The 23,388-nt window shown below is 43.7% G+C and overlaps 1 protein-coding gene across 2 annotated transcripts in view; it reads right to left on the reverse strand.

Moving 5' to 3' along the window:
* PINX1 (PIN2 (TERF1) interacting telomerase inhibitor 1) overlaps positions 1-14,233 on the reverse strand; it is a 64,985-nt gene extending 50,752 nt beyond the window's left edge. The window contains exons 1-4 of one of the 2 annotated variants that reach the window (XM_069574181.1): positions 14,030-14,233; positions 9,392-9,501; positions 7,023-7,115; positions 5,054-5,132 (exon numbers count right to left, since the gene is read on the reverse strand). In XM_069574181.1, the coding sequence (XP_069430282.1) occupies positions 5,054-5,132; positions 7,023-7,115; positions 9,392-9,501; positions 14,030-14,048 (301 nt within the window). In that variant the 5' untranslated portion in view covers positions 14,049-14,233. The remainder of the gene's footprint in view (positions 1-5,053; positions 5,133-7,022; positions 7,116-9,391; positions 9,502-14,029) is intronic. The other variant, XM_069574183.1, reaches the window with a different exon arrangement.
* Positions 14,234-23,388: the final 9,155 nt, after the last annotated feature.

Genomic DNA, 23,388 nt, shown 5'->3' on the forward strand with positions numbered 1-23,388 from the left:
TGCTCAAAATTCTCCAAGCCAGGCTTCAGCAATACGTGAACCGTGAACTTCCAGATGTTCAAGCTGGTTTTAGAAAAGGCAGAGGAACCAGAGATCAAATTGCCAACATCTGCTGGATCATGGAAAAAGCAAGAGAGTTCCAGAAAAACATCTATTTCTGCTTTATTGACTATGCCAAAGCCTTTGACTGTGTGGATCACAATAAACTGTGGAAAATTCTGAAAGAGATGGGAATACCAGACCACCTGACCTGCCTCTTGAGAAATCTGTATGCAGGTCAGGAAGCAACAGTTACAACTGGACATGGAAAAACAGACTGGTTCCAAATAAGAAAAGGAGTACGTCAAGGCTGTATATTGTCACCCTGCTTATTTAACTTCTATGTGGAGTACATCATGAGAAACGCTGGACTGGAAGAAACATAAGCTGGACTCAACATTGCCGGGAGAAATATCAATAACCTCAGATATGCAGATGACACCACCCTTATGGCAGAAAGTGAAGAGGAACTAAAAAGCCTCTTGATGAAAGTGAAAGAGGAGAGTGAAAAAGTTGGCTTAAAGCTAAACATTCAGAAAACGAAGATCATGGCATCCTGTCCCATCACTTCATGGGAAGTAGATGGGGAAACAGTGGAAACAGTGCCAGACTTTATTTTGGGGGTTCCAAAATCACTTCAGATGGTGACTGCAGCCATGAAATTAAAAGACACTTACTCCTTGGAAGAAAAGTTATGACCAACCTAGATAAGCAGAGACATTACTTTGCCAACAAAGGTCCATCTAGTCAAGGCTATGGTTTTTCCTGTGGTCATGTATGGATATGAGAGTTAGACTGTGAGGAAGGCTGAGCGCCGAAGAATTGATGCTTTTGAAATGTGTTGTTGCGGAAGACTCTTGAGAGTCCCTTGGACTGTAAGGAGATCCAACCAGTCCATTTTGAAGATCAACCCTGGGATTTCTTTGGAAGGAATGATGCTAAAGCTGAAACTCCAGTATTTGGGGCACCTGATGCGAAGAGTTGACTCATTGGAAAAGACGCTGATGCTGGGAGAGATTGGAGGCAGGAGGAGAAGGGGATGACAGAGGATGAGATGGCTGGATGACATCACTGACTCGATGGACATGAGTCTGAGTGAACTCTGGGAGATGGTGATGGACAGGGAGGCCTGGCGTGTTGCGATTCACGGGGTCGCAAGGAGCCGGACACGACTGAGCGACCGAAGTAAACTGAATCACATCAACAGCCTGAAATATTCTCCGTGATCACTTCCCAAGAACAACTTGCACCTTCTTTCAAAGACATCCTACCTGTAAATTTCTCCTGCTCTTTTTGCCGGCAAAATACTTCATTTAGCACATTACATTCTCAATTTTGATGTTCCAAACACAAATCACCAAGCATCGTACCAGACTGAAGTAGTTTTTACCAATGGAAGGCTCATTAAGTACTAGGTGTTGGGCTAAGCTTTCTATGCATTCCTGCATTTCGTCTCACAGCCACCCTAGAAGATAGCTGCTACGATTATTAAACCAACCTCACAGGACACTGAAGCATGGAGGGTAGAGTAAGACCCACTGAGGAGGTGGCTATGGGGCTGGGAGCCAGGCAGATACGCGTGAGTGCACATCCTTGTGCACTGTGACCCCGCAGAGCTTGCTCACACTCAGGGGAGGTGAGAACCTCCTGGGAGCCTCAGCACCTTCCCAGAGCAAACCTGAGCCCTGACGCGTCCTAGGGCACCAGTTTCTACCTGCCTGGCCACACGCACGCTTCCCTAAGGCTGCTCTGTCCTGTGCAGACACATCACTCTGGTCCTCCTCCCGCGTGACGCCAGAGGAGCACAGGCCTTGCACCAGGATCAGTGAGGAACAAGCCGCAGTGCTGGTGTCAGGGAGGGGTCCTTTCACCAAAGCCAGTCCCCTCCCCACCCTATCTATCTCATCAAGAGACGCAGTTCCAGAAAGGTTTTACCATTCTATCAGCTATTTATCAAAACTTGCCTTTCCTGCTTTTAACTGTTGTTCAGTTACCCAGTCGTGTCCAGCTCTTTGCGATCCCATGGACTACAGCACGCCGGGCCTCTCTCTCCCTCACCATCTCCCGGAGTTTACCCAAGTTCAAATGCATTGCGTCGGTGATACTGTCCAGCTGTCTCATCCTCTGCTGCCTTCTTTTCCTTCTGCCCTCAATCTTTCCTAGCATCAGGGGCTTTTCCAATGAGGTGTCCATTTGCATCAGATGACCAAAATACTAGTTTGCTAGTTATAACCTACTAATTAGTAATGACAACTGAATCCAAAGGAAAAATATTTACATGTAGGCCTTGAGGTTACTAGAAATAAACCAAAAATTTACATGTATTTGTTTTGTAGCAGAAAAACATGACAAGGTGATGAGTTTTTAAAAATTCAAGCAAAAAAATATATTAATACAAAATATCATGGGGTATATGCAATGGAATTATTTCAGAGGAAAAGAAACTAGAAAATATAGTATTGCAATATAGTCCTTTAATTGGAGGACTTGCTTTTCTATTTATAAACAGAAGACCATGGATATCAAATTGCTCTAGTATTAAATACCTACTGAACACATTTGGGACTGATGAAAAGCTCTTATTTTCAAAAGTCGATATTTCCCAAATAGGCCAGATACACATTCTTTGCAACTATTTAAAACTATGATTAAAAACATTATAGACGTCAATCTAAAAATGTGAGACAGTATCAGTACAGTTCAGTTCAGTTGCTCAGTCGTGTCCAACTCTTGGCGACCCCATGGACTGCAGCACACCAGGCCTCCCTGTCCATCACCAACTCCCGGAGTTCACTCAAACTCACAATCATTGTCAGTGGTGCCATCCAACCATCTCATCCTCTGTCGTCCCCTTCTCCTCCTGCCCCCAATCTTTCCCAACATCAGGGTCTTTTCAAATGAGTCAGCTCTTCGCATCAGGTGGCCAATGTATTGGAGTTTCAGCTTCAACATCAGTCCTTCCAATGAACACCCAGGACTGATCTCCTTTAGGATGGACTGATTGGATCTCCTTGCAATCCAAGGGACTCTCAAGAGTCTTCTCCAACACTGCAGTTCAAAAGCATCAATTCTTTGGTGGTCAGCTTTCTTCACTGTCCAACTCTCACATCCATACATGACCACTGGAAAAACCATAGCCTTGACTAGACGGACCTTTGCTGGCAAAGTAATGCCTCTGCTTTTTAATATGCTGTCTAGGTTGGCAACATATTAACTTTCCTTCCAAGGAGTAAGTGTCTTTTACTGTTTTTCAAATTGCCTCAGAGGCTCTGGGAGCAAAAAAATTTAAAGATTCTTGTCCTTTGTGGGTGACAGGATATCAGCATCCCAATTTATTTCCAAAAATATTTAAAATCACAAGGAATAAAATATCTGTTAGAAGTAAAAAGCATTTCTTAAAACCATGAGGTAAGTCCACCAAAAAGCCAAGTAGAGTCATAGTTAACTACTTGAGATAGGATAATTTTAAAAAATAAAAATTTAAAGACTATGGAGTTTTCTTGTGTCCCACTAAGAAATAAGGGTTATTTCTAAAATTTTTGCAAGATTCTATGAAGAAAATAGTTTGGAATCTGTTTAGTTGAAAGGCAAACTGTGTAATTAGGTAAGCAATCTTAAAGAACTTAAAAATATTATAGCAGAAAAATAGGTTACTAGGTTATCCTGTCAGCTTTAATTCAAGCAATATGACCAAAAATTCATCTGGATGAAGATATTATATTTACCAAAGATGATTTGGCAGAAAAATGATCTCAGCTCTCCAGGCCCCTGGCCAGGTTTTCCCTTAAAGGAATATTCTAAAGGCTTTTCAGTACTGGAACTGGCAATTAGCAAGGCCTGGTTTGAATTGTACTGAGCTAAGGCTAAATGGCAACCCACTCCAGTATTCTTGCCTGGAGAATCCCAGGGATGGGGGAGCCTGGTGGGCTGCTCTTTCTGGGGTCACACAGAGCTGGACACAACTGAAGCGACTCAGCAGCAGCAGCAGCAAGGCTAATACTAGCACCGTACCTATCACAGGAAGACAGCACCCTCTAGTGGTCTTGAGGTAAGTCCATGGGTGGACGGAGTTTAGCGTTGGGGACACTTGGCGATATCAGGAGATATTTTTGTCACAACTAGGGAGAGGGTACAAATACAAATGGTGTCCAGTGGATAGCGGTCAAGGATGCTGCTAATCATCCTAAATGCAGAGGACGTGCCTCACAGCAAAGAACGATCTGGCCAAAAACATCAGCAGTGCCATGGCTGAGACAGGCTTTACAGGCTCTTGCAATAATCCACAGGAAATGCCAGCTGCTCAGACCACACTGGTTGCAGTGTAGGTGACAAGAGGAAGTCAGGGTCTGCATACATTTTAGAGGCAGAACCAACAACAGTTCTTTCGCGGGAACAACTAGAAAGATGAAGCTGACATCAACTGAAATGGGGAAGATGGTGGATAAAACAGGTTGTGGGGTATGCAGGTCCAAGAGTTTACAGGGTGGGAGTCGGGGAGGTGCAGAATTGAAGTTTGGACATGTTGAGCTCAAGAAGTCAAGGAAGCCCTGATGAAGATACTGAGCAGGGGGCTCAATACCAGTCTGGGGTTCAGGAGAGAGGGTGAAGCAACAGAGAGAAGCGTGGCAATGGTCAGCACACTCCCCTGGAGACCGGATGGCATAACAAGAGCGTGCAGATGAGAGATGAACAAGGCCTGAACTGCAGGACCCCGGACATTGTAAGGCCGGGATAAGGGAACTGCAGCGGAGAAATGGAAACTAAGTAAACTGATCTTGTCATTCTCAAACTCTTAATGGGGAGAAAAAGCCTCTGCTTACGACTAATGTTAATTCAATGCGAGTACCTGGAAATGTAAACAGAAATGACTGTTTGTGACAGCTACAATCAGTTAACTTTCAGATATGATACTAACAGTAAAAAAAAAAAGTTGATAAAAATATTTTATATTGAGATTCAGTTCAGTTCAGTCACTCAGTTGCATCTAATGGATAAAAAGCAAAGGTTTCTCCACCTGCTGTTTCCTGCCCATGGCAAGTGTTCAGCTGGGCCAGAAGCTGGTTAAAATCATCTTGATGAGCAATCCAGTTGTCCTGAAAAACACCAAAAAATCAATTAAAGGCAAACCTGTTATCTACCTATGCTAAGATAAGATATAATTGGAATCAAGGAAATCTCTGAATTTTTAAATGTTTCACCAAAATATTACTTTATAAATTTGAAAGAAGAAGAAGAAATAGTAAAAATTTGAACTGTAATTTATGTATTTGTTGTTGTGTCCGACTCTTTTGCAACCCCATGGACTACAGACCACCAGGCTCCTCTGTCCATGGGGTTTCCCAGGCTAGCATACTGAAGTGGGTTGCCATCTCCTTCTCCAGGCGATCTTCTCAACCCAGGGATCAAATCTCAGTCTCCTGCCTTTGCAGGCAAATTCTTTACTACTGAGCCACTGAGCATCTTGGAAGCTTAAGCCCTGATTTCAAATGTGGGTAACTTATCAAGTCAACTTATAGTCAAATAAACAGCAGGCAACCTTTGTGTTAAATATTAAAATAAAGCAAAACAAAAAAAATTTTTTTCACACTAAGGGAAAATTATGTAGGTTAAAGGAAAACAACAGGGATAGATTTGAGGGCTCTTTGCTTTGCTTTTTTGAGCCTATATGCCAATTCTGTTTGCTTACATCCATCCCAGTTTGAGAAAACACCACTGGGGAAGGGTGGGGGAAGGGCTCCAAGTCCCCCAAATCAATTAGCACCCACTGATAAGGTGCTCAGTTAGTAACTTCTTCATAATAAAGAGAATCTGACTTTAAAACAGAATGAGCATCTCCAGAATAATATCAACTTGTAGGGAGCAGGGTTTCCCTTTAGGAATTTGCCTCATAGGTACTTTTTAAAGAATGCTTAAATATGTTACCTTTGAAAATGTTCAAGCCTATTGAATAGGCAATGCTTCTCCTAAAAAATTAAGTATACCTATATATCCACCTCTAAAAAGCTACCTGCAAAAATCAACCTTATGGAAACTCTTTTTAAAAAACTGTCCACGGTGTGTTTATTAATTGATGAAAATACAGAAGATATTGCTACGCACTCCATCTACTAAATGTGTGCACTGTGAACCTTTCTGAAGTACTGGTCTTGGATTTTGTCAGATAGTCACAGCATTTGTTTCAGTTTTATTGAGACATAACTGACATAAAACATTGTATTAGTTTTAGGTGTACAACATGATGGCTTGACAAACGTATAAACTCTTCCTCTAGTGGTTTAAGCTTTCAGCTGTTAGCCCAAACAGTCTTAGCTGCTCCAGTCCACCCCTCAGAGCAACTGAACAAAGCACGGTAATCCAGTTCACCTAAAGTAATGCTTCAGATTTTCTACCAGATTCTGTTGGCTGCAAAAATGTAAGAACAGAGCTTTCAGTTTAGATGCTTCCTAAAGTGAGCAACGATACCAAAAATGAAAGGCAGGGCAAGCCATGAACTTTTAATTACAGAGTCATATTTTCAAAGTGTTAGTGTTTACTAGGAAATGTGAATTATCTCAACTGCTATACACCAACAGTCAGAAACAGACAATGGGACAAGAAAAGAACGGTACTCTCTTGCAGTATTTCCGAAACAAAATGCCACCAATTTTAGCAATATAAGCTAATATTCCAACAGAGGTCAAGATGAAATTCCTCTCCGTCCTGAAGTGCAAAAACAAAAAACAAAAAACAAAACCCACTTTTTGCAAAAGTTCAGCAATAAGGCTGCTTGGAATCTTTTATGCATAAGCAATAAGGCAAAATGACCACATGTCACATGATGCACAGAAGCTTAGTCACTGGCTTGTTATCCAAAACATGGACTGTCCATTCTTGAACAGCTTAAAACTGATCAGTCAATTTGACTGGATTAATTTTTTTTTATATATACTGACAAAAATAATAATGATGCAAGGAAACCCCCCAGCAGACACACTGTTGCTTACTTCGTTATTGATAGTAGCTCCTAGTCCCAGGTGGTTATTTTTGACTTGAACTTTAATATGATCAGTGGCTCCTTGCTCCTGAGCCCCTAAACCCTGTGGAGATTAAACATAAAGAGAATTAGCATTTTCATCAGGGAGAAAAAGAAATTACCTCTCTCTTCCTTCATTAACTGATTCATCACTCACATTAGGAGGCTTTACCCTTGTCCTCAAAGAGAACAGTCTAGTGGAATCTTTCAAGATATGTCTGTAACACCAAGGATGCACTTACAGTGCCGTGCTGGGCTAAGTCGCTTCAGTTGCGTCCAACTCTTGGAGAACCTGTGGACTGTAGCCCCCCAGGCTCCTCTGTCTGTGGGATTCTCCAGGCGAGAATCCTGGAGTGGGTTGCCATGACCTCCTCCAGGGGATCTTTCAACCCAGATATCACATCTGTGTCTCTTCTGTCACCGGCATGGGCAGGCGAGTTCTTTACCACTAGTGCCACCTGGGAAGCCCTGCACTCACAGTGAAAGTGAAGTCGCTTCAGTCGTGTCCGACTCTGTGCAACCCCATGGACTGTAGCCCACCAGGCTCCTCTGTCCATGGGATTTTCCAGGCAAGAGTACTGGAGTGGGTTGCCATTTCCTTCTCTAGGCGATCTTCCCAATCTAGGGATCGAACGTGGGTCTCCTGCACTGTAAGCAGACACTTTACCATCTGAGCCACCAGGGAATGCCAATTCTTCACCCTGAGGCTCGCTTTAAAAACCATGGAAACACTGAAAAGAACATGCCTTTTCTTGATGCGCAAAAGCAGAATGCTACTACCAAACCAACAGAGGCCCATTGGAGGCACTACAAGTCCGTGGCGCTTTCCATTAGATAATTCTACAAAACAGCCCTGAGGAAGGGGATCCTAAGTCCCCCGCCTCATTAACACTCATTTGTCCCCAAGTACCTAGAGTACTAAAAGTCACCCAAGGTGGCTCTAGTAGAGTGGATGGAGGAAACAAATAAGAGCTATAAAGGGACCAGATCTCAAGGACCTTGGGCACTACGGGAGGAATTTGGATTCTGTTGTTTTTGGTATTGGCCATGCCCCATGGCTTGCAGGATCTTAGTTCCCCCGACAGGGACTGAACCCGTGCCCTTGACAGTGAAAGTGTGGAGTCCTAATCAAGGACTGCCATGGAATTTCCAGATTTTATTTCTTTAAAACAATGGGAAATCACTGAGCTTTTAAGCAAAGGAATGACATGATCTAATTTCTATATTTTAAAAGCTCACAATGGCTGCTGTAAGGCAAATGGCCCAGAGAAGGAAAAGAAGGGAGGCAGGGAAGCAGCTGAGAGGCTGCTGTGCTGATCAGGACAGGCAATGGTGGTGGTTGGTCCAGGACAGGGCCCGCAGAGAGGAATGATGACCGGAGGGGCAGGAAGTGAGCGAGGTGGTGGAACCCAGCACCACTGCCGGGTTTCTGGCTTAAGTAAACAAACCCTTGACAGGGTATATTTGCAAAATGAGGAAAACTTGAGAAGAAAAAGATTTGGGAGGGATCAAAAAGTTTTATAATAAAAATAATCAACTTAAGATGCTAACTCAAGTGAAAATGCCAAGCAGGCTGATGAATTTATAACCTTGGAGCTCAAAGGACAGACTTGAATCTGGACTAGATATAGAAAAGTGACAACTCTCAGAATTTAGGTAATTCAAAGCATGGCATGGAATGAATGAGCTCACCCAAGCAGAGGACAGAAAAGGGCCTGGGGCTGAGCCCCAAGGAATTCCAAAGCTCAAGAGTCTAGAGAAGGAAGAGCCAGCAACACATTTTGGGGTGGTTAGTAAAGCAGAGGGGAAAACCAGGCCAGAGGGCAGTACTGTGGAAGCCAAGCAGGGGCAGTCAGTGACGCCCAGTGCCGCCAAGGGACAAAGTGATATGAGAACCAGAGAAGGATCCACTGGGTTTGGAAACAAGATCTCTAAAGACCTTGGCAAGAACCGTTTAAGTACAGAGATGTCAGCAGAAGCCCTATTTGAGTAAGGAATAAATGAGATGTGAGGAAAAGGAGAAAATGTGTAGTGTAGTTATAAGGGTGAATAAAACTTTACTCCAAGCAACATAAAACTCTGATGGTTAAGTGTGATTCCAAATGCAACCAACTAAAAGGCACCATCTATGACAATCAACAGGTTAAACGATTAACAAAGACAGCTGGCAGTTATGTTCAATTCTAATTTTACTATCACAACATCTTTTAAATTTAGTTATTTTTCCAAAATCACTTATTGATCCAAAATAAATTTCTCCCAGTCTCCTAAGAAAGATATAATCTCCTAATCTATAATCTCTCTGCATGGCTCCAATTCCTTGGCTCTTCTTCAAGATACCTTTCCTTTAGACCACCCCATCTTCTCTAGCATCCTCTGGCCAAACTTGGAGTCATCATTACTCCACGCAGTGTTTCTTGGATCCACAGCCCACTTCTGCTTCCGCCGACCTGTCAATGACAAAGTATCGCGTCAGCAGCTTATCTTTCAAACCAGGAAAATACCTCACAAACACACACATACCTATGGCATACATACGATACTTCTATAAATGCAACATACAGTGTTTTATTAGATACAGATATCAGATTCGGCATCCACTGGGACACAGCATCAGCTTGGATCATTTATCCTGGTTTCCCCAAAACTCTATAATCTGAACATACAAACTGATCTTGGAAAAGTGAAATAAAAATGTTTCCTCCAAATGTTACAAATCGAAATACATGATGTACCGTCAATCGGGCCTTCCATTCAGCGATTGGCAGCAACCTAAGGCACCTGTGACACCAAGGTCGCCATCACCAGTCAATACACACACAGCAAATGCCAAATGCATCCATATCCTCTCAGTTTCCACAGTAACCCAATGAGGGGAGGCAGTCTGATCTCTACTTTTCAGATGAGAAAATCTGAGGCCTTCAGGAGGCATGTGCCTAATACCCCCAAGCAAGGACCAGAGTCTTTATACAAACCAAGGTCCTACCAACTCCAAAGCTTACATTCTTAATCCATAGCACACAAACTGTCATGAACTTGGGGAAAAACAACCTACAGGTACTAATCGCGACCTGCAGATAACTAATTTCACTGAAACAGCCTACAGCCATATGTGACCCCTTCTCTGAACTCACACAATAAATTCCCTGTTTCTCTTCTTTGGCATTTATTTAACACTGCTCTGTATCACGGTTGTTTATATCCATCTCTCATGTTTGTTATTCTGCCATAAGCTCTTTAAGGCTCACATCTATGTGCTTATTTGTCCTTATGCTTCACTGCATTTGTTCATAGCAGGCATTCAGGAAAAACATGATTGAATATATAAACGACGGGGAAACAAAAAAAAGCAGGGAAGGAAGAAGAAAGGCAACAAGAAAAGGAGAAAAGGGAAAAAAGGAAGATAACGGAATTGAGGAAACTGCTTTGAGTCCCTACAGTTGTTTTTGTTTTTTAATGTATGTAACTAACTGACCATTAGAAACTCAAACTTATCACTACACTTTTAAGGAAAATGACAGCAGAAAAAAGGGACTCCAGAAGTTTACTACACAAGCATATGAAACCCAGAAGTAAATGGTGGCCAAGGGGGAAATCTGGAGGTCAAATGTCATCATCATTTACCTGTTGCACCTATGGAAGCAGAGTACCAACAGCGGCTCATGCCTCGGCAGTGTCCTAATTGATTTACCTCACATAAAACCAATACAGAGATTCTTAACCATCCACACTGTAGCAAAAATAGGTAAACCTTTACAGGCATGCAGGCAGAAGAAGACTACTTAAAAAGGAAAATGAGCTGGCCTCAGATGTATCGTGTTTCGCAGGGAAAGGGGGACACCAAAATGCTACTAAGGTGACTAAGTTACCACTTTACTTATCTTAGTAAATACACAGCCTCACGTCGCCTCTGCTAACGAACAGCATATGAGATGAGCCTGGCTAACTAGGGCTCTCTCTACAAGGCTGCTTCTGGGTGCATGTTGGAGTGCATGTCTCCAAACTAGTATCAGCCAGGAGTCTCTGACTGGGGCATGTGTGAAAGAGACATTTTTGAGAATGACTGTGCCCATCTTCTGCAATAAAGACGGCATACAGTTTATGTCACAAACGCATACACTATAACGCTGGCACAAGAGACTGGAGAGTCAGCTGAGGGCAGCTTTTCTTCCCCAGGGAAACGGCAGGTATCTCCAACCAACAGAGTGCACACATATGCGCTCAGTCATGTCTGACTCTTGCGACCCTATGGACTGTAGCCCGCCAGGCTCCTCTGTCCAGTGGATTTCCCAGGCAAGAATACTGGGGTAGGTTGCCACTTCCCTCTCCAGGCGATCTTCCCAACTCAAGGATCAAACCTGCATCTCTGTGTCTCCTGCACTGCAGGCAGATTCTTTACCAGTGTACTACCTGGGAAGCAATGGAGTAGGGTAGTGTTTCCCAAGTAAGGATGTTAAATGCAGGGGAGGACTCAGGATAGAGTGTCCTGAATCTGCAGAATCACTCTTTGGGATGAAAGGGGTAACCATCCTCTAGCAGGGTCTCCTCCTATATAGAGATCTAGCCAGACGTTTTCAGGGTAACCCCAACAAACAACCCTGCACACAAGAGGTGCCAGGTCTGATCACTCCACGCCCAGTACCACAAAGTTCATGGCAGGATTCAGCTTACCCTGAGAAGAGTTTTGAGTGCCAAGAGCCAGGGGCAGTTTTATCTTTTTTTCTTTTAGCCCAAAGACACTTTCAGATATTCAAGACCTCAAAAAAAAATATCCTCCACCCATGTATTCTTATTAAAACATTTTTTGAGACATAGATTAAGGCATAGATTAATCTTGAAATAGAGTCAAGATTAAGGAAACAGCAGCATAAAATTGTAATGCAATGACCATTCAAATCCGTTAATGATAGCACTGTCATTTGATTAGAGAATGTAATAATTGCAAGTGTCGAAAACTGGTCCTAATAAAATGTGGGCCTAAGACTCCAAATTAAATAAGGACTGAGAAGTGAGAGTGATAAATGAAATTTTTCTCATGTTTTGGTAGGCTAGATTTCTTACCTTAAATAGGGGGAAATCAATAAAATATATTTGACAACTAGAGAAATGCAGGATAAAGGATATTTTTGAGAAACATAAAGAAAACTGCTAGATTTTTAAAACAGGAATAGATGCCTGGGAAGATAAAAGAGAACACAATCTAGTCCATATGGCAAGGGAAAACAAAGGAAACAGCATACTTACTGAAGTGAAAATATTAACTTAAGGTGAATCAGAGGAAAAAAGTAGGTTACAAAACTGTATCTACAGAATCATTACAATTATATAAACTATCAGAGAAAATAATTGCTGGGTAGTGAAACGGCGGGCTGGGATTTCACTAATTTTCTATTTTCTCACTTCTAAAACAAGAACACCAGTCCTAAGTGTCTAATCACAGGGAATGCCTCTAATTTAGTAAATCATACTAAAAGGCAACACAAAATACTGGGTTGGCCAAAGTATAGGGTATGGAAAAAACTTGAGTGAACTTTTTGGCCAACCCAATGTTATCTATTACTATGCCAAAGATATGAAAATCTGGAGACATGGGGTTGGCGGGAGAACTGAAAACACTCTCTTGAAATCCTGCAGTCTGAATTACAGATGTCCACAGATGGCACCGTGCATCCGTACTTTGAACTATTTTCACATTCACCATCTCATTGACTTTTTTAAGACAACCTAGTGATGACCGTAATCGAAGATGTTTTTAATAGCCCCAGAGAAACTGATCATGGAAAGAGACATAAATGAACAGCAGAACTAGGGCGAATGTTTCCACGTACATGCTGAACTAAGTGTACATCAGAGAATATTAAAACCCGGAGAGATTTAGCCACGCTGGTTATACAGATGAAGAAACAGAGCCCACGGGGTCACACGAACACATACATACTCCGTTCTGTAAGTCCGTGTTTAAAAAACAATAGTAGTCTGCTGACCCTAGTGACAAGAATGTAAAGAAACAGCGACAACTAGACCGATTTTGTCACTTTCTACCTCAGTGACTTGGGGTGAATTATTTTCCTCTGAATCTCAACTTCTGCCCCTGTAAAACCTGAATGGTGCCTTAATGGTGCCTTAACCCACTTAGTTTCGTGCCCCCATTCCCCCACCTCTTTAGATGAGAGGAGGCCGACAGCATTTATTTCACGGAGTCCCTGTGTAGTTGCTGTTGGTCTGTTAAATACACTGTTTCTGGTTCTCGTTCACTAAACACTTTCAAAGGGACAAGGCCGGCTTTTCAGTTCCAAAGCACGACTGCTCTCTGGTGGCCAGGAGCCTTAACTACAGGTGCCATTCAAAAGTTAAAAAGCCGCTCCAAAGGAAGGAAATTGACGAACTTCACAAAATAATAGTGAATGTCAAAGGCAAACCCAAGCACCGGGGGCGTTGCGGCCAACACTCCTCGCAAAGAAGACTGTTACTAATTCCAACTACCAAAGTCACAACCACCACGATTTTATTTAGAATTACTCATGAGTCCTGCCTCCCCTAAAAAACACTAACTTCCAGTGTTTACTGCTTCTAAGCTCTTGGCTTTTCTTTTTCTTGATTCAATACATCTTCAAGGACGGGCTTTCACTGCTAGCCCAACAACTTCCTTTTAGCTAGAGGACGCTGAGGCCTGGGGAAGTAAGAGTTCAGGTCTCCAAAACCAGAGTCCTGACCCCCCACTGGAACCCACCGCCCACGTGTCCAGGTTTGAGAGCGAGGACAAGCGTCCCAGGCGGACACTCGGTCTCATCAGCAGACCTGTAGCTAACTTTCGAGGAAGGCTGAGCTGGGAAATCTCCGCGGCAGCCAGGGAGAGCCGAGATGGGCTTCCAGGACGCCGGCCCCCGGCCCCCTCCGGCCCACTGAGCGCCGCCGGCCACCGTGTCACCCGGAACCTTCACCCTCGGGCCCGATCAAACCTCCGCGCCCAACACTCACGCTCAGCCAGCATCGACATGTCGCCGAGCCTGTGACGCTGCGGATCTCGGGACCTGAACGACCGCAATTACCGCAGGGCAGACAAGAGGAGAAGCTGAAACTACCGGACTCGCACGCCGGGGAAACGGCAGTGGCGGCGGCGGGAGGTGCACTCTGATGACGTCAGCGAGGCGCGACTCGCCCCTGAAGCGCGCAGCGGCGAGTGGGCGGGGTGCGGGCAGCCTAGCACTCTCTTTGGTAGGATACTGGGTGGACTAATGGTTTCCAAGGCTTGTTTCAACTTCAGTGTTCCGTGTGTCTGTGAAATATCTATGCGGAACATCCATTAAAAAGAACCGTTATTAAGTTTGGGTGTTTTTTTTTTAATTACAGAATCTTGATATTTTTAAATTGTCAGCTGGAAGTTCTCGTGGTTCAGGCGGTAAAGAAAATGCCTGCAAGGCAGAGGACCGACTTCCATCCCTCGGTGGGGAAGATCCTCTGGAGAAGGGAACGGCTACCCACTCCAAAATTCTTGCCTGGAGAATTCCATGAACAGAGCGGGGCTAGTCAGGGCATGGAGTCGCGAGGAGTTGGACTCGACTGAGCGACTAACACCCTAACTATTTTTCAGTAGATACTGCACTTTTAAAAAGAGGGTGGCCGCTCTATTTCCAGTTTTTTAAGGAGTCTCCACACGCTAGTAAAGTAATGCTCAAAATTCTCCAAGCCAGGCTTCAGCAATACGTGAACCGTGAACTTTCAGATGTTCAAGCTGGTTTCAGAAAAGGCAGAGGAACCAGAGGTCAAATTGCCACATCCGCTGGATCATGGAAAAAGCAAGAGAGTTCCAGAAAAAACATCTACTTCTGCTTTATTGACTATGCCAAAGCCTTTGACTGTGTGGATCACAATAAACTGTAGAAAATTCTGAAAGAGATGGGAATACCAGACCACCTGACCTGCCTCTTGAGAAATCTGTATGCAGGTCAGGAAGCAACAGTTAGAACTGGACATGGAACAACAGACTGGTTTCAAAATAGGAAAAGGAGTAGGTCAAGACTGTATATTGTCACCCTACTTCTTTAACTTCTATGTGGAGTACATCATGAGAAACGCTGGACTGGAAGAAACACAAGCTGGAATCAAGATTGCCAGGAGAAATATCAATAACCTCAGATATGCAGATGACACCACCCTTATGGCAGAAAGTGAAGAGGAACTAAAAAGCCTCTTGATGAAAGTGAAAGTGGAGAGTGAAAAAGTTGGTTTAAAGCTCAACATTCAGAAAATGAAGATCATGGCATCCAGTTCCATCACTTCATGGGAAATAGATGGGGAAACAGTAGAAACAGTGTCAGACTTTATTTTTTGTGTTCCAAAATCACTGCAGATGGTGATTGCAGCCATGAAATTAAAAGATGCTTACTCCTTGGAAGAAAAGTTACGACCAACCTACATAGCATGTTGAAAAGCAGAGACATTACTTTGCCAACAAAGGTCCGTCTAGTCAAGGCTATGGTTTTTCCTGTGGTCATGTATGGATGTGAGAGTTGGACTGTGAAGAAAGCTGAGTGCCGAAGAATTGATGCTTTTGAACTGTGGTGTTGGAGAAGACTCTTGAGAGTCCCTTGGAATGCAAGGAGATCAGCCCTGGGATTTCTTTGGAAGGAATGATGCTCAAGCTGAAACTCCAGTACTTTGGCCACCTCATGAGAAGAGTTGGCTCATTGGAAAAAACTCTGATGCTGGGAGGGATTGGGGGCAGGAGGAGAAGGGGATGACAGAGGATGAGATGGCTGGATGGCATCACTGACTCGATGGACGTGAGTCTGAGTGAACTCTGGGAGTTGGTGATGGACAGGGAGGCCTGGGGTGCTGCGATTCATGGGGTCGCAAAGAGTCGGACACGACTGAGCGACTGAACTGAACTGAAGGAGTCTCCTCACTGTTCTCCATAGTGGCTATACTAGTTTGCATTCCCACCAACAATGTAAGAGGGTTCCCTTTTCTCCACACCCTCTCCAGCATTTATTGCTTGTAGACTTTTGGATTGCAGCCATTCTGACTGGCGTGTAATGGTACCCCATTGTGGTTTTGATTTGCATTTCTCTGATAATGAGTGATGTTGCGCGTCTTTTCATGTGTTTGTTAGCCATCTGTATGTCTTCTTTGGAGAAATGTCTGTTTAGTTCTTTGGCCCATTTTTTGATTGGGTCGTTTATTTTTCTGGAATTGAGCTGCAGGAGTTGCTTGTCTATTTTTGAGATTAATTCTTTGTCTGTTGCTTCATTTGCTATTATTTTCTCCCATTCTGAAGGCTGTCTTTTCACCTTGCTTATGGTTTCCTTTGTTGTGCAGAAGCTTTTAATTTTAATTAGGTCCCATTTGTTTATTTTTGCTTTTATTTCCAATATTCTGGGAGGTGGGTCATAGAGGATCCTGTATGTTGGAGAGTGTTTTGCCTATGTTCTCCTCTAGGAGTTTTATAGTTTCTGGTCTTATGTTTAGATCTTTAATCCATTTTGAGTTTATTTTTGTGTATGGTGTTAGAAAGTGTTCTAGTTTAATTTTTTTACAAGTGATTGATCAGTTTTCCCAGCACCACTTGTTGCTGGGCATACACACTGAGGAAACCAGAATTGAAAGAGACACATGTACCCCAATGTTCATTGCAGCACTGTTTATAATAGCCAGGACATGGACACAACCTAGATGTCCATCAGCAGATGAATGGATAAGAAAGCTGTGGTACATATACACAATGGAGTATTATTCAGCCAATAAAAAAAATACATTTGAATCAGTTCTAATGAGGTGGAGGAAACTGGAGCCTATTATACAGAGTGAAGTAAGCCAGAAAGAAAAACACCAATACAGTGTACTAACACATATGTATGGAATTTAGAAAGATGATAACGATAACCCTGTATGTGAGACAGCAAAAGAGACACAGATGTATAGAACCGTGTTTTGGACTCTGTGGGAGAGGGTGAGGGTGGGATGATTTGGGAGAATAGCATTGAAACATGTATATTATCATATGTGAAACAAATCACCAGTCCAGGTTCGATGCATGATACAGGATGCTCAGGGCTAGTGCACTGGGATGACCCAGTGGGATGGGATGGGGAGGGAGGTGGGAGGGGGGTTCAGGATGGGGAACACATGTACACTCATAGCTGATTTGTGTCAAAATATCGCAAAACCAATATAATATTGTAAAGTAATTAACCTCCAATTAAAATAAATTTATACTAAAAATATATAAATAAATAAATAAAAAGTAGGTGGCAGTGTGAGACATTCCATTCTATTCTTTAGTCTTATGGCAGACCCGCATAGAGCAGGGCTTCCCAAACTTTAAATTGTGAGTAAATCAATCTTGTTGAAATGCAGTTTCTGGCTCAGCAAGTCTGGAATGGTGCCAGAGATTCTGTATTTCTAACAAGCTTCCAAGGATGTGGCTGATGATGGCCTTACTTTGTATAGCAGGCCATCGAACAACCAAAGTCAGGAAGGAACTCAGGGTTAAGATATACTCTTTTCTTTTTTTCCTGTTCAAGAAATATTTTATGAAGAGCACTTTAGATGATGGTGATAAACACTTTCAAAACACTGCAAAGAACTGGACCCAGATGATTTAGGTAAGTCGTCTGTGCTATTCCCCTACCTTCAGGCAAGTAAAGACCAGTATCAGGGACTGAAGGTCACAGCTTCTTTTCCACACCTCTGCTAAGTGTTATATCCATCCTTGCCCCCCGCACCCCACCGTCCCACCCCATTACACACTTCAGTTCAGTTCAGTTCAGTTCAGTCACTCAGTCATGCCCGACTCTTTGTGACCCCATGAATTGCAGCCCGCCAGTCCTCGTGTCCAACACCAACTCCTGGAGTTCACCCAAACTCAGATCCATCAAGTCGGTGATGCCATCCAGCCATCTCATCCTGTGTCGTCCCCTTTCCCTCCTGCCCCCAATCCCTCCCAGCATCAGAATCTTTGCCAATGAGTCAACTCTTTGCATGTGGTGGCCAAAGTATTGGAGTTTCAGCTTTAGCATCAGTACTTCCAATGAACACCCAGGACTGATCTCCTTTAGAATGGCCTGGTTGGATCTCCTTGCAGTCCAAGGGACTCTCAAGAGTCTTCTCCAACACCACAGTTCAAAAGCATCAATTCTTCGGCTCTCAGCTTTCTTCACAGTCCAACTCTCACATCCATACATGACCACTGGAAAAACCATAGCCTTGACTAGGCGGACCTTAGTCAGCAAAGTAATGTCTCTGCTTTTGAATATGCTGTGTAGGTTGGTCATAACTTTTCTTCCAAGGAGTAAGCATCTTTTAATTTCATGGCTGCAATCACCATCTGCTGTGATTTTGGAGCCCCCCAAAATAAAGTCTGACACTGTTTCCACTCTTTCCCCATCTATTTCCCATGAAGTGATGGGACCAGATGCCATGATCTTAGTTGTAAAAACTAGCTACACATTTCTGTACAATCACAAAAAAGAATTCTTATGTGTTGTGTTACATCTTTATTTTCTATCCCAGATATATCACTAACATTGTATCTATAAAGGAAATAAAGCTGAATCTTGCCAGTTTAATTTAGCTCATTTCTAAGCAGCACTAGAGGGATACAAGGCAGGGCTGGGGAATGCAGAGCAGTCAGAGAACACGGACAAAGCCTAAGTTCTGCTGCCAGCTTGGGATGAGCCCTTGGGTAAGTCAATTCACCTCTTTCGATATCTCCTTCCAATCTATGAAAAAAGGATGATCTCTGGGATCATTTCCAAAATCTGAAAGATTTTCAGAGAATTGCTTTAATCAGATCTAGTTGCTGTTACCCAAAGAAGGAAAGGCTCATTGCTCCTGGAGGATTTCTCCTGCAGTCCTGGCCGTGTCTTCCTCAGTCCCCATGAGGAACACAAGTTGAGAAGCATCTACCCACCCTGAGATGCAATACACTGGAAATAGTTGCTTGATGAGATTTATTTACCCACTATGGGAGATGGGGAGTATCTGGTTTTGCTGGAGTCTTCCCCCTTCAATCTGCTTTAAATTCCATCCCATTTCAGTTGCTTATACTTCCTCTGAGTAGGAGAATGTGTCAGTCATACTGGGTTTGTTTGTTTTTTTAAAATTTTCTTTGTTTTTGATGCGGACCATGTTTAAGTCTTTGGTGAATTTGTTACAATATTGCTTCTTCTTCTTCTTTTTTTTTTAACCTTTTAGTTTAGTTTTGTTTTTTCACCTGGAGGCATGTAGGATCTCAGCTCCCCAACCACAGTTCGAACTACTGCCCTGCAATGGAAGGGGAAGTTCTCACCACTGGATGCCAGGAAAGTCCCTGATAGTGTTTTTTGTTTTGATTTGTTTTGTTTTTTCAAATCGACAAGCCCAGTAAATACCAACTCGCAGCCCTCATGTTCCAGGCCACCTGAGTAGTTTATCTTGTCCTCTCTTGCAGTCTTTATCTGTTGTGGAAGCTCAAATAGGAAGACAGTTCAGCTCAGTTCAGTTCAGTTCAGCCACTCAGTCGTGTCTGACTCTGTGACCCCATGAATTGCAGCACGCCAGGCCTCCCTGTCCATCACCAACTCCCAGAGTTCACTCAAACTCATGTCCATCGAGTCAGTGATGCCATCCAGCCATCTCATCCTCTGTCGTCCCCTTCTCCTCCTGCCCCCAATCCCTCCCAGCATCAGAGTCTTTGCCAATGAGTCAACTCTTCGCATGAGGTGGCCAAAGTACTGGAGTTTCAGCTGGAGCATCATTCCTTCCAAAGAACACCCAGGACTAATCTCCTTCAGAATGGACTGGTTGGATCTCCTTGAAGTCCAAGGGACTCTCAGGAGTCTTCTCCAACACCACAGTTCAAAAGCATCAATTCTTCAGTGCTCAGCTTTCTTCATAGTCCAACTCTCACATCCATACATGACCACAGGAAAAATCATAGTCTTGACTAGACGGACCTTTGTTGGCAAAGTAATGTCTCTCCTTTTGAATATGCTATCTAGGTTGGTCATAACTTTCCTTCCGAGCCCTAGCCAACTGTTGTGGGCAGAGTACCCTCTTTCTTGGTCCCAGTCCAGAAATGACTTCTGGCTCCCCAGCAGCAGTTCTGGCCTGCCATCCCTCCTCTGTTAATCCTGCCTATCAAAATGTTGTTACTTCAAGCTTTAGCCTCCACTAAATCTGTGAATCTCAACAATGGAAAATTGTGTCCAGAGATCAAATCTGATTTGTTTGACTGCCTTATGATCATTTTCTTTACTGTCTTAGGCGAGCCTTCTCTGGCCTTTGAGCAAAGCGATAACACTTTAGTTTCTTTATCTTGGGATAGTTTTAGGACTATAGGTGGTGGGGAGGAAAGGTGTAGGAGTGGGGTCAGGGAGATGCCTGCAAAGGGAACCAGGAGACATAGAGTGGGAGTTGGATGATGAAGGAGGAAGGGCTGACTTGGTTATCAAAGGCTGACATAGTCTGGAGGCTATGCTAGTCCACTGGGACCAGAGCTGAAATAGCTCAGGTCATTTGTAGAATGTGGTGAGGAGTCCAGAGTGTGGGAGCCTGGCTGTTTGCAAAGGTACTCGTTGCCCTTTCACTCTTACCTGATATTTAGAAAGGACATTTGGAAAGCTCCGACAGTGAAGGGAGTTGGGGCTGGTGCAGCAGCAGGCACAGAGATATCCCATGGAGGGTCACTTTCTGGGGCTAAACCTAGCAGAGCCTGAAGTTGTTTTATTTATTTTTTCCCAAACGTATTTGTTTTTAATTGAAAGAAAATTGCCTCAGAATATTGTGTTGGCCTCTGCCATACATCAGCGTGAGTCAGCCGTAGGTATACATGTGTCCCCTCCCTCTTGAATCTCCCTCTCACCTCCCACCCCTTCCCACTCCTCTGGGTTGTTGCAGAGCCCTGGTTTGCATTCCCTGAGCCATACGGCAAATCCCCATTGGTTGTCTGTCTCACACATTGTAGGTAGTGTATATGCGTCCATGTTACTCTCTCCATTCATCCCATTTGTTTGTATGTTTTAATTTATCTTTTTTGGAAATCATAATTGGACCACAAACAATTAACAGCAAACCTGGGAAACCTCCCTCCCAAGGAGAAGCAGCAGGTGGAAAAACAAAACAAAACCAATTCTAGGAGTCTAGGCTCTAGGCCGAGCTTATTTTCTGGAGGCGTATCAATGTTTTCTTGAAGTCATCTGACATCGTTTTATGATTCTAGGCTCTTGATTCAAGGTCTATAAGGGATCAGCTGCTCCCAGAAAACAAACAGCAAATGAAAAAATTTCCAAGTGTTTTCTCTCCTTCTCTTTGTTCACGTTTATGTGGTATTTCCAGATACAGGGCCAGACATAGCAGAGTTTCTATCTTCCTGGTACAGCTTCTAAAATTCCTCCCCAGATGCCTAAGGTTCTTCCTCTTCAGCAGATAGATGAGGAGAGCTTGCATGACAGGATGAGCGTACCGTCCAAATAAAGTTGCGAGGGGTGGAGAGGAGGGCTCCATGTACCCTTGAAAATTCTTGACAATTCCTTTGTGTTCTGTCATAGTCTGTGCATGGGTTGGAAAAGAATTTCCAAATATGAGGCAAAATGAGAAGAGAATAAAGTTTATTAGAGTGGGAGACACTGTTAGAACAGTGAGCTGGCTCAAGGGAGAGCTGACCCCTTTCGCGGGCTGGTACCCAATTTTTATGACCTCAAAACAGAGAAGATTCATACTGGAACACCTAGGTAGCATTAGGTGATTGGTTAGGATGTTATACGGTGGGTATTTTATCTAATATGAGGTCAGGAAACTGGCCGATTTAGATCCAGAGGCTCATGGCAACAGTTACAAAATTGTTCAGTCACTAAGTTGTGTCTGATTCATTGTGACCCCATGGACTGCCATACGCTATGCGTCCCTGTCCTCTCGGAGTTTGCTCAGACTCGTGTCCATTGGGTTGGTGATACCATCCAACCATCTCGTCCCGTTACTGTGGGACTTGGTTAATTCTGGAGATTTTCATCCTGTGACCTTGGTATAGGGCTGCTCAGTACCTTAGCCTCATTTCACACTGCCTCATTTCCACATTCTTCTGGAGTTGCCTTCAGAATGAGGCATTGCCTGTATTTGACTTTGTCTTAAGTATGTCTTTTTATTCTGATGCTTTAACATCTGGGGCCTTGCTGACCTAGTTCATGGATGGAGAAAACTGTTAATACGAGTTCATGTGACTGATGCACAGTGAGGCCAAACAGACTGAAATGTTGGGGTTTGGTGTAGAGGAAGGTTTATTGCAGGGCCATGCAAAGTGGCCCTAAAAGAGTCCCAAGTTCCCTGAAGTTTCGGCAAAGCACTTTTAAAGCCAGGTGTGGGGATTGGGGGGCGGTATTGCAGGGTCTGCGATCAGCTTATGCACAATTTTCTGATTGGCTGATGATGAGGTAACAGGTCAGTGTCCCAGGGTTGGACAGTATCAATCTTAGGCTCCAGAAAGCCTGGGGCTTTGTCCTGGTCGCCAGGTAGTTAATGTCCTCTTTTTGTTGGATAGGGAGAGGTTTTTTTTGTTTTTTTTTTTTTTTGTCTTTTTTTTATGTCTGCCAAACAGCTCAGGAAGTGTGCATCAAATACTGTTATCTAGGTACTTCAGTTCAGTTCAGTCGCTCAATCGTGTCCCACTCTTTGTGACTCCATGAACTGCAGCACGCCAGGCCTCCCTGTCCATTACCAACTCCTGGAGTTTACCCAAACTTATGCCCATTGAGTCGGTGATGCCATCCAACCATCTCATCCTCTGTCGTCCCCTTCTCCTCCTGCCCCCAATCCCTCCCAGCATCAGGGTCTTTTCCAATGAGTGAGCTCTTCACATCAGGTGGCCAAAGTATTGGAGTTTCAGCTTCAACATCAGTCCTTCCAATGAACACCCAGGACTGATCTCTTTAGGATGGACTGGTTGGATCTCCTTGCAGTACAAGAGACTCCAACACCACAGCTCAAAAGCATCAGTTCTTTGGCGCTCAGCTTTCTTCATAGTCCAGCTCTCACATCCATACATGACCACTGGAAAAACCATAGCCTGGACTAGATGGACCTTTGTTGGCAAAGTAATATCTCTGCTTTTTAATATGCTGTCTAGGTTGGTCAGAGAGGAGCTAAAGCGGAGGATGTGGGGGAAGTTCCCACACACCCCCAATCTGCCAAGGCCCCATGGGAACATGCTCCAAGTGGGTTACAGAACCACTTGGCTAGGCACTTTCCTTTCCTATGCAAACCAACCCGTCCAGCCCACTTCCCAGACCACCTCCTTTATTGGGCTCTGACACTCTGGGCCACTGTCTCCTTGTCCTAATCACCCCAGACCCAGGTACCAGACA

This window comes from Ovis canadensis, chromosome 2, assembly GCF_042477335.2.
Source record: "Ovis canadensis isolate MfBH-ARS-UI-01 breed Bighorn chromosome 2, ARS-UI_OviCan_v2, whole genome shotgun sequence".
In the NCBI taxonomy this organism is placed as follows: Eukaryota; Metazoa; Chordata; class Mammalia; order Artiodactyla; family Bovidae; genus Ovis; species Ovis canadensis.